Raw genomic sequence first — 17,272 nt, 5'->3', positions numbered from 1 at the left:
TTCTTTGTAATTAACAGAGCCCATTAACAGAGCAAAAGATCCTCGGTCCGTGGCCACAGCTGTCGGCTGCCCTTAAGGCATACAAGGCACTCTTTTCCTACTTGAGAGCGACTGGATTGAGTGACAAATTGTGACAGCGTTGTGCGTGTGTGTGTTATGCCTTTTTTTCCTTCTCTCTTCCTCCTTTTAGTCCCCTAATAACTCTTCCCCAGTGCAGGGTAGCCAACCGGAACCCCTTTCTGGTTAACATCCCTGCCTTTCCTTCCTCCTCTTTATCTATCTCTATCTAAAAGAGCTAGAGCTGATGGGACTCAGGAAGGCGTCATCATCGTCGTCCGGCGGCGGTGCATCAACAGGGGCTCTTGACAGGCAGTTGGCGGCGACCGGACTTGTAAATGACGGTGACGTCAAACTCCTGGAGGTAAAAGCTCTATCATCAAGCGAGGCGGCCGGAGGGGTCCGTTAAACTTGCAAGCCAGCATAGTGCTTGGTGATCGCTGACCACCTTGAACTATCGTCCGTACAGGTAGAGGCGAAATTTCGGCATAGCCCAGATAATGACAAGGCGCAGCTTCTCAGCTGTCGAATACTTAGCCTCGGCCTTGGACAGGGAACTACGAGCGTATGCGATTAGTTTCTCCAGTCTGTCAGTTTTCTGAACGAGGACGGTGCCTACGCCCACGCTGCTTGCGTCTGTATGAATTTCAGTCGCGGCGCTTTCATCAAAGTACGCGAGGATCGGTGGGCACTGCAAAGCAAGCTGAAGTTCCTTGAAGTTTCCAGTTGCAGCGCTTCCAATTTAAATGGCACGTCTGCCTTTGTCAGGAAGGTCAGAGGCTCGGCGATGCGAGAAAAGTTCTTGACAAATCGTCGGTAATATGCGTACTGTCCGAGGAATCCGCGCAGAGCTTTCTTATTGGCCGGCGGAGGAAACAGCGTGAGAGCAGCTGTGTTCTGCGGGTCTGGGCGTACTCCCTCTTTGGTAAAGATGTGGCCTAGAAACACCAGCTCTTCACAGGCAAAGTGGCACTTCTCTCCTTTCAAGGTTATACCGGACAACTTTATTGCATCTAGTACTGTTCGAAACCTTTATAGGTGCTTTTCAAAGTTCGAGACGAAGACAATAATGTCTTCTAAACATCTGGCGCAGAGGGAGCTTCAACTCAGCAATGAGTTCCAGAACTACAATGTATGGTGCATTTATGTTTTGTGGGTGAAGGTGTTTGTTTCCTTCTTTTCAGTCGAAATAACGTGATGAGTTGCGAAAAAGAAACTGCACTCGCGACAAGGCTGAAGATTTCTTTGTTTTGTTTGACATTTTACGACAATTAACTGCATTATAATTGTTAGCTTTCATCAGAATTTATCATAGGCTAGCGTGCAGCTGGGAGCATTAAATTTCGCTGACCAATGTCCTTCCGTACGTCGGTACACAATTTTACAAATAACGATGTATCTTGCAGGCCGCTATGAATGTAGATCAATGGAAAGATCATCGGAGAGGCGGGCAGAAAGGCAACTTGGCGCCTTTAGTGGTTCATAGAAAGGCGTATTCTTGAACAACAAGCTGGCAATATTCCAAAGGCTCAATAGCGCCAGGGCTTGCGTCCCTCCGGAAAGACCTTACTGGCTGCATCTCTGACGCGGACCTTTGTCGCATTAAAAATAAGTGAAAACGTTCGAGAGATGAAAAGGGTAATTTACTGTAACAACAGAATCAGATGTGACACCACAAATCTACATTGGGGAAAAACTTAATTCCGTAAATTCATGTTTTTTTTTTACATTCTAAAACAATATGAAAAACGGGATGTCCTTTAAACTTCATACACATTCTGTGGTTGTGCGTTTGCTGAGGCACAATGACATCGCTGGGGCAGTCTGCAAAAGCACAACGTTTCGAGTGACGGCGCGTGCTACTGACAAACTATAAACTACATTCGGGCGTAGGTTTTAGCGGGCACATCACTTCTGAGGATACTACATTATAATGCAGTTGTCACAAAAAAAATACATTAATTACGTTACATTACGCTTTATATTAAGTCCTCACAGTATCATGAGTCAAGGCAGCATATGATACCAGGAAAACACGGATTCAAATATAAATATGCGGAGCCCCGTTCTGCGTCCCGCGCATAAGCAGTAAGATGATAAAGTCAATAGTCACAGCCCAAAAGAACTGAAAGGAAAACTTTTTCTGTGATGATATTACGGAAACGAAGTCTTGGGGACATTTGCAAACACGCATCACGCACCGGCTAAATCAGACACAGCCCTGGAATCAATAGCTCTCCGTCGTATAAAACTCTGAGCCTGGGCCTCTCGATGACAGAGAGCTTGTACGGGACTTGCTGCGGCTTTCCTTCCTGTAGCTCGGCGTGTCGAGCGTGTGCTTCATGAATTCCACGCCCCCTATGTTTTTGGTGGCAGTATCTCTGCTGCTTAGTATCAGGACCTCGTGCATTGGCGGGAGTCTGAGCTGAGTGAGCATCACCGCGAACAGAATCGTCCCGGCGAGCGCGAAAACCACGTCTCCGTGTCCGACGTCCAGCACTGTCAGCAAAGTAGCAGCACAGGCGCCTCCCAAGCGGCCGAAGCCGAAGAGCCAACAAATGGTCACGCAGCGGACGGCAGCGCCACCCACATTCATGGCAGTCGTGAATATGATGACGTCGCAACCGTGTACGAGCGGCTTGGCCAAGAGAAATAAAACGCTGGTTATTAGGTCCCGTTTCCATGCGAACGTCAGACTGATCAAGCAGGAGGTGCCGCCTAGGGCCCCTAGGATTGAGACCAGCAAGTGCGGGGCGGTGGTCATCCTGACCGCGACAAGAAGCAACGCAAAGCCCACGATCTTCACGCCGATGGGTGCCAACTGAAGCAAAGAGTTTGTTCCGGAAGGCGCCTCGGTCTCGAGAAGCTGCACTGCGAACATTGTAAACGTAACAGCGAAACTCGAGCAGAACATCACCAAAGCCCGGTGCCGCAGGTCACGCGCTCCTGCAACGTCTCCTCCGGTGACCATGAGGCGGGCCGCACCAAGGGCAACCTCCTCATTAAGCCTCACCAGCATGCAGGCCGTGGTGATTAGCGGGAAGTGGTTCTTCTTGGCCGCGCTGAGCATGATCATTTCTGCGCTGGCCATGTCCTTGTTGGCAACGGGCCAACGCGGCGACTCGTATGCTGCGGCGAACGCATACAGCGTGAGGACTGTCGGCAGGAGCATGACGATCTGCAGAACAATCCAGCCGACCTGTCGCAGCTGTCGCAGAAGTCGCGCAAAGACGAACCACCCTTCCGCTGTGAGCATGCCCGCCGACATGGCGACGAATAAGTGCAGACTCCGGCGGCGATGAGTCGAAGCCTCAAAGAGCAGCGTGGAGGATAGCACCATGACCGTCGCGACGCAGCCAGAGTTTAGGAAACTCGAGAGGACGTACACGCTGTACGAGGCTGCAAAAGAGCTGCCCAGTGTGGCCAGCTGCAGGGCCACCACCGACGAGAGGAGCACGGGCAGTCGACCGAAGTGGTCCGCAACGAGTCCGACGCCACTCATGAATATCAACGAGCCCAGGATGGAGACGGCCTGCGCCACAACAAGAAGCGGCTGCCTGTCGCACACAAGGTCCCATTGGCTCACGATGGTGCTCTTCTGCCTCTCCGGGTCGTAGTCCCACTCGTCGCAGCTCACAACTCTCGTGTCGTTCGGGTCGTCCGGGAGTTTGTAGACGGTGCGCCGGCTGAAACGTCCATCGGGGTCAATAGGGATCGCCCCATTCCTCCAGGAGGCAGCAGACATCATCCCTTCGCCCCGCGGCTGCTTGCACCAGTGGTCGACGTCGCCGGAGATGAGACGGAAGACGAGTGTGTGGCAGTGCATCGCGCACACGGACGCCGTCATGAGAACGAAAAGACAGCGCTGGAATCTACCGTGGCCGAAGATGTCGCCGCAGTCGAAGCACTCACTCGTCACCAGGTCGACCTGGGCCAGCTTCTGCGGAAGGATCGGTAACATCCTCGCTGTAACACGTAGACCTCGGTAGCTGTGCGAGCTTCGTGGCTTTTCTTCTTTCTTCTTGCTTCGCGACTAGCGCATGGTCTCGCGACCGCGAGAGCCACACTTGCACTAATAAAACGCTACCGTACAGTAAACTAAAAATTAGCTTTGAGTCTACCGCATGAGTATTGTGCCATTCATGTTGTTTCAGCTATTCTGTAGTACATTGCGAGAAAGGTATATTGTCAGCAAAACATCTTGTCCAGAGACAAAAGTCTTCCGCGGTAGATCGAGGGCTGGGGAGATTGTCACTATTTTTAGCCTTAACGTAGAAGTGGCTCATACTCAATGTGGACTGTTGGCCAAGAATCAGTAGGTGTCCCCAGAAGGCTGAAGGCAGCTGTCGAAAAGAAGTAATTAAAAATTATCAATACAAATTCATATTTTTCAAACAAATGAATGAGGGAAATTGCTGCAGGTATAGAAAATGAAAAGAGTAGAAAAGAAAATGACTCTATTGGCCGTTACGGTTTAATTCGAAGAAAATAACAATAGATCAAGTTTTGCACTAGGTAGCCGCCTTGATTCAGATAGAAGGTTGAATTTTTTTTATGCTGGAGCTTCCTCTTCCACTTTTATTCTCCGCTCGGGACTGGCATTATTATCTCGTGGTAAACCAAAAAGGCTTCAAGTATGCTGTGGCAGTATGATGCCATTGCTAGTGCTTCGACATCAGAATTGATCGTGGCAACACGAGGAATTTTTCGCCGTACACTTGGCCAAGTGCTCTTAGTTGCTACTGGTCTTCGTTGTCAGCTAAAGCAGCACTTGCTGTGGTCTCACGGAAACCATACGTGTTTTGCAGCAGTAAATAAGTGAAGCAGTAAGTGACAGCGCGAAGGAAATACCCAATGCTAACAAAATTGTGAGGCAATTGAATGTACCAAAATAGCTGAAAACTGGTAAAATGAGATCAAAGCCCCATGCAAAAGTGATTAAGCCTCCGAACAAGATTCGTGTCACTTATCCGCGAACCTGGCCATGTGATAAATTTCTATCTCTCATATGTGCGATGCAGTGACTAAGAGCATGTGTAGCATTCTTTTTTTTTTGATGGGCTGCTCACTCTAGAACGCCAGGATGCGTGCACGAGGACTTTTTTAGCAGGTGTTAATGAACGTGTTTGGATCTCAATGTCTAAGGATACTCAGAAATGTCTATGCCTTGGTTTGATGCAATACAGTAGGGGCTATCACAATGTTCCTCAAACATTGCATCGCAGTTTTTGATAACGATTAGGACGGCACTGCGAACACGTCTACCGAGGCTGGCAGTCTACGTCGGAGAAAACGCAGAAAAGAACGCGGCGTCTCCAGTACGCCGGTCAGGTGAGCTTTCTCCTGTGCCATCACTCTTACATACTACTGAAAATGAGGTTGACGGGCGCTGCCGTTGTGCCCCGTTAGGACGGAACTGTGGTCACTACACAGTATACATACACCATAACCGCCAAATATACACAACTGCACCGCTGGTCACTCACTGCACCAAAGATACACCATCATATGATCACCATCATCAAGAAGTGTACCTCGATTCCAGTTGCCGGTCCAGTCACGCCGTGCGGGACTACCATCACGAATTTCTGTTCGCCGGCAAAGTGTGAAGAGCTTCGTGCTCAAGCACGCGGCTTGCGCGCGTAATTACCATCCTTCTGTGCGGCGTTGGCAATATCGCGCATGATGACTGGGGCCGTATGCTGTTAACCGATAATTGAGAATACTTCAAAACTGACGACGCGAGTATTTAGTAACTGCGGAGTTGATCTCTTCGCATCTCCAGCGCAGCTCTCCTCTCCCTTTCCGCTCCTGAAACCTTCTTTTTTCAGACCTCAAGGAGTTCCACAGGATGAGACACAGGCATCTGATGTTCTCGACATTGCGATGCGAGGTTGTGCCCGAGCTGACAGCAACACCGCAGACAACAAGCCAGCGCAAGAAGCAACGCAGCCAGCCTCTACAGCGGCGACAGGCACCTGCGTAGGCGAGGCATCCAGTAACGGCGTGGTCGGTTTGGAGCCAGCTGCACAGGGTCCACCGGAGGGCGGAGAAATGAAGTCCGAGGTGATATCTATGGTCTCGGCTCTGTCCCAGCCCGGTGAGCATAAGACGTACAGCGTCGGCTGTAAGTGTAGCTGGTGAAAGACATTTATTGCCTCGAGAAAAGAGTACGTGCAGGGAGGTATCATTAGTCCGACTCCTAATGAGACGGCCCTCACAAACACTAGGTGCTGCCCCTAGTACGGGACCCCAGTGACGTCGGCCGCTGCCCGGGTGCGCTCAACCAATGTTGCTGTTTTTTTGTTCCGGTTAGGTCAGAACAGCCGAGCAGGGACACCTCGGCTGTAGGAACGCCGGACGCGAAACGTGGCACGTCGCGAGTTCGATTCCTTCCAGGACCCGTCCGCGCATCCTTCAGGAGTGCTTTCTGCGCGAAGCCACTCCGAACGTCCCCTCTGTTCTCCAAGATATCTCGTCTTTTTTGTCCCCTGAAATTTTATAAGCAACGTTACTGCTTTCATCTCCTGGCAATTAAGTGCGAGGCAGCAGAGTGGGGCCATGTAGTGGCATACTGCACCCACAAATGAAAAAAAAAACTGTGTCGGCAGAGTGCATTTTTTTTTTTCATTTGTGCCTGAAGTATGCCACTAAGTGGTCCCACTGTGTAGCCTCATGCTTCATTGCCAGGAGAAGAGCATAGTTACACACACAGTGTTATTTCTCACGTGCCTCTTGGTATCTTTACTCACTCATATTTACTGTATATGTTATAATATGAGCATGTTCTCAATCGTCCTTCCTCCTGCCCATCCCATCTCCAGATTAAGAGAGCGCACATTCTGAAGTCCATTTTAGTTTTCATCATCCGTCATCATCATCAGCATAACTGCGCCCACTGTGGAGCAAAAGCCTGTCCCATGTTTCTCGAACTAACCCTGTCCTTTGCAGGGTGTGGCCACTGTATCCCTGCAATCTCCTTAATTCTAATAATTGGTTTTTCGTAAGGGGGGGGGGAGGAAATGGCGCAGCTTCTGTCTCATATCGTTGGACGCCTGAACCGCGCCGTAAGGGAAGGTATGAAGGAGGGAGTGAAAGAACCCGCGGTCGGGTTCCAACCAGGGAACTCCGGATAAGTAGTCTCCTTAATTCTACGATTCCATTCTACGAGACCGACGTCTACCCGCCGCGGTGGCTCGGTGGCTTAGTGGTTAAGGCGATCGGCTTCTGATCCGGAGTACCCGGGCTCGAACCCAACCGCGGCATCCGCGTTTCAATAGAGGCGAAGCGCAAAGGCGCCCGTGTGCTGCACGATGTTGGTGCACGTCAGAGATGCCCAGGTGGTCGAAATTATTCCGGAGCCCTCCACTACGGGTTCCCTCTCACTTCCTTTCTGCTCTCAATCCCTCCTTTATCCCTTCCCGTTACGGCGCGGTTCAGCACTCTAGGAAAAAAGGGTGTGAGAAAGGGGTAAAAAGGACTTTTACCCCCTTTAGAGGACTCTAGGAATAACTTTGCACCCGTTAAAAGCACGCTACTGATCCCTTACCCCCTTTTAGAAAACTTACACCTTACTTACGCTCTCTACCAGTGTTGATAACTGCGCGTCCTTTCTTGCCCCCAAAACAGCGGGGTGATTATACTTTGCTCGCATGCCGCGATGGGGCGCTCGTGGAGAATTTTGTGTAAGTGCCTCGATGCGCATGCCGACTTCATAGAGGGGCGGGAAATAATTTATATAATGGTTGATTTCTCTTGTGTGGCAAATACATCAAGTAAAAAGATTAAGCTTAGCAGTCTACGCTCAAAACGGAATTCAAATGCTTACATCTTTTTTCCATATAGACTGTTTCTAGTACGACTAAGAACATTCCATGCTTTACATTCCACATGATGCGGCGATCAGCTCCAACGCTCATGTTCTATGCGCATTTAATCTGTGTTCGTTTCAAGCAGTGCATATTTCCTCCTCGCGCTCAGCTGCACGTAATGGCAACATCCGCGGGCCCTGATGTAGTGTCATGATTAAACTTGCACCATATGCTTACGCTCGTCTGTAGGACATTCGTGCTTTACATAATACTTCATTTTATGATACGAGTGATAACGCAAATGCAATTTGCCCTTGACAGCCTTGCCGTTAACAGGGCTGGGGGTGAGCCCAAGGTAATCTTTTACAAATGAGCAGAAAGAAATAGGGAAATGCAGAGTGGCGCATACGCAGTTGAACCTACTGATTTGTGGGAAGGAGTCTTGGGTCCTCTGACGCTTTCTCCTCCTCCCTGGCAATTGATTTTTTTTTGTTTATTTCTCAATTAAATTTGAAAATGACTTCTGAATGCTCTACGCCAAGAGAAAAACAGAAAGCAGAAAACGTGCTTGTCATAAATAATTATGGTGTAATCAATAAAAGAGTGCTCAAACTTTGTTATAGCTCACATTTCTCATGGCACACTCGCAAATTCCTGTAGCAAGGGCTGGGCAGGAAAGGGGAGAGAGAAGGCGCCTTTGGCCACGTGTCACTGCAGCTATTAGTCCAAAAAGTTTTTTGTCGCGAGTCCGCTTCTCCCGATTTTTAATCCGCTTTGTGCTGCTTCATTCTTTCGGCGAAGTTCCTGGTCTCGCCGATGTACGACGCCGAGCGCTATTGGGCTCCTGCGCAGAAAGCTCTGACTTGAATCATCATTCAGACGCGGGGCAATGTTAACACTCCCTAGGAATACTTGTCCCCTCAGGGTCTACGTTCAGTGACCCGGCGGATGACTAACCGAAGGCGGGATAGAGCAGCGGACGCGCAGCTCGGAAGCCACGCTAACCTCTCACCATGCTGTCCTTGCTGTCTATGCACAGCGCTGACTTCCTGCTCACAGGAGTACACTCAAGGGTTTGAAGTTATCCCGCATTAGAAGCTTTTAGACTGATTTGGTAATGCGAGCGCAAGTGAGCGTGAATCCTAGACACACGTGTGAACACTGCAAGAGCGTTGTGAAACTTATTTTTTATTAAGTATGCTTTTTGACTGAGCAAATTTCACTACGTTCAGGTCAGCGCACAAATCTGTGTCCCACATCTTGTGGACCATCTCTACATGCACATTTTATCGATTATATATGTGTGTGTGTGCCTAAGGCTTCGTAAATATGAGTAAACTAGTACCTGTATTTTTAGTATACATTGGCTTGATTTGCTCTCCTGTGACAACTACAAGCTGACATTTGCTTTATTTTGATATCTGGCACATTGTCTTGGCCGTTATTTATTAATAACGCTTGGAAGATCTTTCAAAGTATGGATGGTTCATAGTTTATGAGGGTTTAGCGTCCCGAAGCGACTCAGGCTGTGAAGGATGCCGTAGTGAAGTGCTCCGGAAATTTCGACCACCTGGGGATCTTTAACGTCCACTGACAGCGCACAGTACATGGGCCTCTGGAACTTCGCATCCACACAAATTCGATTGCCGCGGCCGGGATCGAACCCGCGTCTTTCGGGTCAACAGCTGAGCGCCATAACGACTGAGCCACCGCGGCGGCTTCAAAGTATAGAAGATATGACGATACGTACCAGAGTTGTACGTAACGCATTACATGTAATTGATTACTTGTAATCAGCTGCACTTTCTTGCAATTTTGTGATTAATTTATTACTTTTTTTTTAAACGGCAAAGTTCCAGGCAATTCAATTACTTTTTCTGTAGTTGATTACAGGTAACAAGTTCCTTCTTTCCAAAAAAAAAAAGCTGGAACCAAAGGTACAGCTTTCCTGACGGCAAGCCGTTTTCTTTGTGACCGAGCGACAACAGACCGGTTTCCGAGAAGCATCGCGCACGATCATGTCCGCACCACAACCGGGTGAACGCCGTCTTCTATGGGAGTTCTCCTCCCGAGAGGTATCACGTGACCTCTCTGTAGACCCCCCCCCCCCCCCGGTTTTGTCAGATGGCGCCGCAGCTCACCTCTCATTACACCCAAAATCGACGCAAGGTGTTCTAAAAGTGATCAGTGCAGCCACTGATCGCTTCGCGAGTAAACGTAGGAATGTTTTTGACCGCATCTTCGAAAAACAATTGCCCTTGGAAATTAACAGCGTAGAACAAATCATTGGAAACTAAACATTTTGACAGATTTGTCTGTCTGGTTGGGTTTGAAGACTTGTAATAAACTGCACTTCTCCAAACAAAAATTTTAATTTTTGGTTGGAACATTCTGAGGACTCCGACCATAGAATCAACTTCGAAGGAACCCGCATCCTGGGAACCGAAACAAATTACCACAAAAGGCTCCTTCTGGAATCCTGGCACATTCAAACCACCCCGAACAACATCAACCGCACAAAAAGAAACCTGCCCCCAGTATATGCCCAGGGACTTCGCTCTTCAACTCAACAAAAAAAACGTCGTCATTGACCGCATCCCCACAGTGCGACAACGTGACTAACAGCCTTAACGCCCTCTCTCCCTCCACCATGCCTTTCGCATCACAGCTGTCATTCCTTTGACCCCCTCCTCCCCTCTATAGACCTCCTTCACCCCGCGACGTCACGAAGATGCGGTGGCGCTGATGTTAGCAGCGACTTTCGCATGGTAGGCAAAACAGGTTCCGCTTGCCCGTGCCTACCGCAGCTGCCGCAGCTACCGGCGGCTGCTTCAAGCCTGTGAACTGCAGAAGCAGCATGTATTGACCAGCTGCGTCACTGCTGGATCCGCGTAATAGCATAAAAAATATTAAATTAGCCTCGATAGGTTTCTCGCGCATAAATGCCGCATTCGGAAACTGGCTAACAGGCATTGGGCCACGGTAGTAAAGCGCGAAGTCTGGGATTCGATAGGCACTGCCACTCAATGCACTTAATAGCATGTAAGTTACTGCGTTCATTCACCTGAACTTCAGGATAGTAGGCTAATAATTGCTCAAGGAAAAAAAAGACACATGCAACTGCACACGTACTTATCACCTTGAGCCGGAGTGCACGGGGCGCCGACAGGTTCACTCGCCCCCAAGGAATGCGTTTTTTTGTTAATAGCACACAATGTTTTAATGGCGCGTTTTATGACATTTAATATTTACTTGAAACTGTTTCTTGATATGACGACGTAATTATTTCATTCGAGTAGAAGTCTGGTAAGTTGTGTCAATCTTGCGCGGTCGCGTTGGTGTGCTTAGAATAGCGTACCTTAAGTATGCTAAACGCCATATGCTTTTTCATTGCATCATGCATGTGTCATGTTTCATGAGGTAGTACATGATCGCGAAGCTTGTTTGGAAAGAAGCAGCCGCAGGCGTGCTACTAACAGACACATGGCGAGATTGAGAGGGGACGCGGCAATGAAAAGTGTTTTCGTTATTCATGCATGCGATATGTAACTAAACTTGGTGCAAATATCAAATTCCTACGCTAGTTTCAGTAATTCCTTTTATTTATAGCTATACCTGGTGCAGTTCTGGGTAATTATAATTAACACCGTCGTCAAGTCCCCCCAAGGTCTCAAATAATTGAGTACATAGTGCGCAGTTTTTTATGCCAGCATGTACATAAAGCCCTGTTCTGTACGATGACGCGATTAGTTCTTTTTCTATATGATCAGTACTTATGCATGCATAGTTACATGAAAACGTTTCTTACAAGAAATAACTAACACAGTACTGCACGTGTAGGGAAAAAAATCGAGAGGTTTATTACTCTCCTCAACGTCTCAGGAATAGTTTGCGACAAATGGAATCATTTGATTTTCATACGAATTACGAAGGTGAGTGATCCAGTCGCAGAAAATGTGAGAGGTCACAAAACGAACCTTAAAGATTATGGCATCTTCGCTTTCACTTTGGTCAAAGAAATGCGGCACTGAAATCAAAGAAATTACCTCACAATTTTTGACGACCACACTTCTAAAAAGCGTAATTTATAAATTTGTACTCAATATTTTGCTATAATTTTTCGTCACGAAACTAGACTTCAGGGCTAATGAAAGAAATAATTCTAGAAATCAAAAATTTTCACCAAATCGACCAGCTTAACAAGAGGACAAGTCGGCCTGGCTGGTGCGTGGTCATGCGGCTAAAAACAGCGCTAAGCGAGACAGAGGAGATCAGGGACACGACGCTGTCCCCACTTTTCGCACAGCGCGACACGTACATATGTCAGCAGACGATGAGCGCACGTCTGCTCCGACGAAACAAGGCCAGCACTTCCCCTCACTATTGTCCCGAAGTAAAATCATTCCGGCTAGTGCAGAGTGTCAAAACTTGTTTTATTCAATGCCTGGCGCATAAATAAACGGCAGGAACGCTTTCTACATGTTTACTACTAACCATATATACAATACAGTGGCAAACTATTTCTCTTTATAGGCCGCACTTGGCCAACGCGAGCTCGTGTACTTCAACAAATTACTAAGTTGGAAGCATCGACCATTGCTGATTCGCAGAAACTGGAAACGCGCCTACAAGCCTTGAAAACCCGCGCTTAACACCTATCCGCGACGCCACTCCCCGACCTTTTGCCTACCACGAGCTCGCTAGCGACTGCAGCGCCACCGTTTGTTTACAAACATGCAGGAGGTCCATACTTAAAGGACACTAGCTACAGCCCTCAGTCACCCCTGATGAAGGAGCCGACTCAGCCTGGAAACGTTGGGTTAAAATTAAAAATTTTGGTTGGAGATGTGCAGTTTATTAAAGAACAAATCATCAAGCAAGCTGCTGCAGTTCACTGCAGTCTGAGTAAATTTGTGTCATGGAACTATAAATGTTGGGAGGAAAGTAACGGAAGAGTAACAGCCTAGTTTTCTGTAATTGTTACGTTACTTTCCTGAGACTGTAATTCACCCCGGTATTCATATACATTTCTGATGGAGTCATTTCAATTGTACTCGGTTACTTATTTTACGTAAGATGTTGAAGAATGATATATAACGGAGCTTTGTCAACTTTTAGTTTTCTTTCTAGCAATAGTAGTAGCAATTTGTCATACATGTAAGAATTAGCAGGAACAGAATCCGAAAACAGGCTTTTTCCGCACAAGTGCGTGCACTTGCTCATTTTCTAACTTATACGCAATATTTCAAATAACTTATATTAAAGCACGCTTGCACCACCTTCATAGTGGCTGCCATTTTAGAGGCGAGAAGCGCAGAGCATATGTACATTCGGCATATTTCCTACCGCACACTTTTTTTCAGTATTCAACCGTCAAGAAAACAGGCGACTTTTTATGCCGACAGTTAACCAAGGAATTTTTTTTACATATGCGCAGAAGCAAGCACCCGGCCGGGAAGGGCCACCGCACGTGCAGAACAGGCGTACCTAAAACCGGTAGTATGTCTCCGGTATGCTAAATCCCTCCACCAAAAAGCACACGCGGGGGACACGCGGAATCCGGAACGAAAAGAGGAAAAGAAAAAATCTGCCTGCAAAAGGAGGAAAGGTGAGGGGCGGGAAAGAAAGGGTGCAGAGGACGGGTGGGTTCGCTCATTCGCCCTTCCGCGAATACAGCGCTACCGGTCGTGTCACTGCCTAGAACTGGAAGCTGCTGCAGGGCGCAGTTTGCACTTTGCGTCTCTGGACAGTGCCTGTCTAGCTATCTGTACCTGTGGTGTGCAGTCACCGAGCGAATAACGCGTCTCGATAGCCTGCCAACAGGCTAACTTTGCGATGACGCCATATCAGTCCTGGTAAGTACGGTCGAATGTTTATCTGCTTGTATTTTGTAGAGGGCGGGTGGTGGTGGGCAATTACGCTCATGTTCACTTTTAGTAAAACAACTCAATTTCGCCCTCGGCAGTTCATGGATCTTAGAATAGATATTAATTGTCATGGTACAAATTGTGCAATGCACCGTTGAATCTCCAGTAATAAGTTTTAGATACGAAGCAATTAGCTGTTTTCGACACAGTCGCCTTCCTTGAACTCTTGGCGGCGGGTGTACGTTGCAAAATGCATGCAACCTCAAGCATGAGTGCAGCTAATGTGGTCTTTGAGCTTCAGAGTGTGAGTCCTACTTTCTTTCAGAACCTTGATGATTGCTCTGAGTGGTTGAAGTTTAGAAATTGATTTAACTGGAGTACAAACCTTTTTTATGATGAGGCACAAAGCCATATTTCTTCTTTTTTCCAGACGCAGCTGAGTGGCGCGGTCAGGATTTTCTCTTCTTTTTAATGCAGATAAAGGGATTGTTTTGTCCCCCGAACTCGAGCATTAGCTCCCTGCTGCTATGGCCCTGCTTAACCTTCACCCGCAAACATTTTTCTATCGCTATTTCAAGTCACTTAATCCTCACGAGAGTTGACAACTTGCAAAATAGACCATTTGCAGAAATGTGTAAGTCAGCTTCTCCGCAAGGCTTGTTTTCCAACCAAAAGGTCTCGTTCCCGGACGACACTCTCGCATTTGTTTTGTGGAAACGAAAAGAGTGAAGTTCCCTCTTCTTAGTAAACTCAGGAATGTCGCCAGTCTACTTCAAAGTGGCCTGGAGAGAGCCATCAAGAGTACAATTGTACTCATGCAGTCAACCTTCGGTAGCACTGCAGTAGAGGCTAGGCAGGGAATAGAAGGCAATGGGCCTTTGTTCCTGTGCGCCGGAAGTAGTGAGCTACCTCACGCTTAACTTTCTAAAACTTTTCTACTGAACAACACCGTCGCGCTAACTTCCTTCCCTTCCCCCCTCCCCGCGCACTCCTAGCCAGAACAAGGAACAACCCACTCCCCACTGCTCTGTGACGAATGACGGTATCCCTCCTTTTTCTGCCTACACTCTGCTGCAGGCAGTGGGCGGCCATCCGGAGTTTTCATTCGCTCGAAGAATGTGAGTGTCCTCTGGGTTCGAGACATTTACCACCGTCTTCGTTATCACTCCCTGTTCTTGCCACGAAAGGGGAGATGGGTTACTCGGTCCCGAAATGGATTAAGGGGAATCCAACCTTTTTCTGAAAATGCGAGACTGCTGTCTGTAAACGAGTGCTTTTGGTCGGAAGACATCCTTTTGAAGAAGCTGACTTATATATTATTGCAAGTTGTTGCAGAAAGAAACGCACTATCTCAGTGCACATACGCTTTTGTTGCGCGCAGGCGGCAAAAATTCATCCACAATTTTGCTAGCTAGCGCCAAAAGCATAACTGGACAACAGCTGAACAAGAGCTCACTTCAGGTCATTTTTGTTTGTAAAAAATGTTCCATGGTCATACACTGACTAACTAGATGGTAGCACCACTGCATGCACGATAGCAACGGGGTGAGTGAAGACGCCCTGCTTATCATTTTACAAGCGTCAAATATACTGCGGTACGGTTTCTTATGTCTTGCAGATTTCAGCTGCAAAATCGGGCCCCTTTGAATCAACGCTGAAAGAACGCTGTAATTAAAAAAAAAAACTAGGCCATTTACGGAAGTGGGAGCTGCGCTCTATACTTTCACTGCATGTGAGATATGTGTACTGCACACCAAATGTAGGAGCCTTCTAGTTTGGTCTATCTGGTAGGGCATGCATGTTCTTCAATCAGTATCATGATTTGGTATCCAGAGCTCGTGTTGTTCATTCTTTTACTTATTTATTGGCCTGTACAGCATGCTCGCTTGGAAAACACCACACATACGCCTTCGCGCTTCAGACCAAATTGTCGCAGATTAAATTTTGATCTTATAATTACAATTTATGCGTTAAATGTGTGTACTGCCCGTCATGTTTCAAGGATTTCTTTTTGTCACACAGGTTCGCTTGGAGAATGGATGCCATCATGACGTTGACAGAAGACTGCTGAGTTATGTTGCCATTTTAAATTCAGTAAGAAATAAACCCTGTCGTGCATACTGGTGTACAATCAATGGAGTCCGAAACTGCACTCTGAAGTGCAGCACGGCACGCCACAATCTTATCACACTAACACGAACATAACCAGGAATGTGGAAGAGAAAAACATCAGTGAACTTGATAGCAGTGAGGTGCTTATCATGCCTTTTCAGCAAGCAGCTTTGTTCTGTAGGTGTATTGTAATGCTGCGTTTGGTTTCGATGTGTGTTATACATTAAAGTAGATGCACCATTACCGACACCTACAAAGTGAAGTGGTTTTCTTTACCGGCCCAAAAACGATCTTACTTACTTTAATAACAAGGGATGCCTAGTATCACAGCGAACGTGTCTGTGCCTTATATTCGAGAAGTAACAATACACTAATATGGGATACATTCCTCTGGACGGTAACGTTACCCGTCCAAAAGAGACGTAAGGATACACCTAAAAGAGCAAAACACACACTTTCAGAGCAATGTTATGCCCACTGACGTGGTGCAAAGTTGCGCCATAGAAGCGTAAAAAACTCATTAGGTAACTATAGCCCCTGCGAGGGTAAGCTTACGCTTACGTTGCCCTTCCTAACATGGCGTAAAGGTGCACCTAAAAGAGGAACCCATATGTTCTTGCAGAGCAATTTTACGCCCATTGATAAGGTGCAAAGTTGCTCTGTAGGAGGGTTGTAGTAAGCTCATTAAACAGGATTAACTGTAGCCCTTGCAAGTATAAGTTTGCACCCTGGGATTGAGCATAAGCTTATTCCGAGTGGGCGCAAACATGCACCAGAAAGTGAAGCATATGTTTACACTTTCATGGCCTAAGCGTTAGTCTTTCTGAGGAGGAGTAAAGTTAGTCATCAAGGGGTTATCTTACACTTGGCCAGACGGAATAACATTACCCCGATAACAGCTTAAACATTACACTGTGCGCACTTAGTCCCCCGACGAAGGTGTAACGTTACACCAAAAGGGGGTCGCCACAGCGTCAGTGGATTTACCCCCTCAAAGGACTAAGACCACTCCTTTTTTTCTTAGAGTGAGGCGTCCGCCGATATGTGGGACGGATACTGCGCCATTTCCTTTCCCCTGAAAAATTTTTTTAGACCAGCCGGCGGTGCGGACGTGCGTCGCAAGCACTCCCGCCAAGAAGCCGTTTTTCGGCATTCAACTTGGGCCTGCGGACCGAAAATCATCGCGAAAGGATCCGGATTGTTACTCTGTGCAAGAGGACACCGGATTTCGGGAAACGGTGGCCTATTTCGCATTGCATGGGACTTTTTCACCTTTCGGACGCGTGAGAGCAGGCTAGAACTAACGCCCGGAACTAACGTAGCAACCCGCGCATCACCAGGAGCCGGCCCCGTGGGGTGGGGGGCGGCCTGAGACCACCACGATATAAAACGCCGCCGACGGAGACGAACTGGGCAACTTGGAAT

At 47.7% G+C, this 17,272-nt stretch overlaps 1 protein-coding gene and 1 long non-coding RNA gene across 2 annotated transcripts in view; both read left to right on the top strand.

Moving 5' to 3' along the window:
• The first annotated feature begins 312 nt into the window (after positions 1-312).
• The window catches only part of LOC144129816 (uncharacterized), a 61,004-nt gene continuing 44,044 nt past the window's right edge, over positions 313-17,272 (top strand). Inside the window, exon 1 of the mRNA XM_077663885.1 lies at positions 313-421. Within this exon, the coding sequence (XP_077520011.1) occupies positions 396-421 (26 nt within the window). The 5' untranslated portion in view covers positions 313-395. The remainder of the gene's footprint in view (positions 422-17,272) is intronic.
• Positions 5,898-15,852, top strand: LOC144130358 (uncharacterized). The gene is made up of 3 exons (XR_013314078.1): positions 5,898-6,157; positions 13,306-13,476; positions 15,758-15,852. It is a non-coding gene; the product is annotated as an uncharacterized LOC144130358 (long non-coding RNA).

Source organism: Amblyomma americanum, chromosome 4, assembly GCF_052857255.1.
Source record: "Amblyomma americanum isolate KBUSLIRL-KWMA chromosome 4, ASM5285725v1, whole genome shotgun sequence".
NCBI classification, from domain to species: domain Eukaryota; kingdom Metazoa; phylum Arthropoda; class Arachnida; order Ixodida; family Ixodidae; genus Amblyomma; species Amblyomma americanum.
The sequence above is the reverse complement of the archived record's forward strand: the minus strand, read 5'-3'. Positions and strand labels throughout refer to the sequence as shown.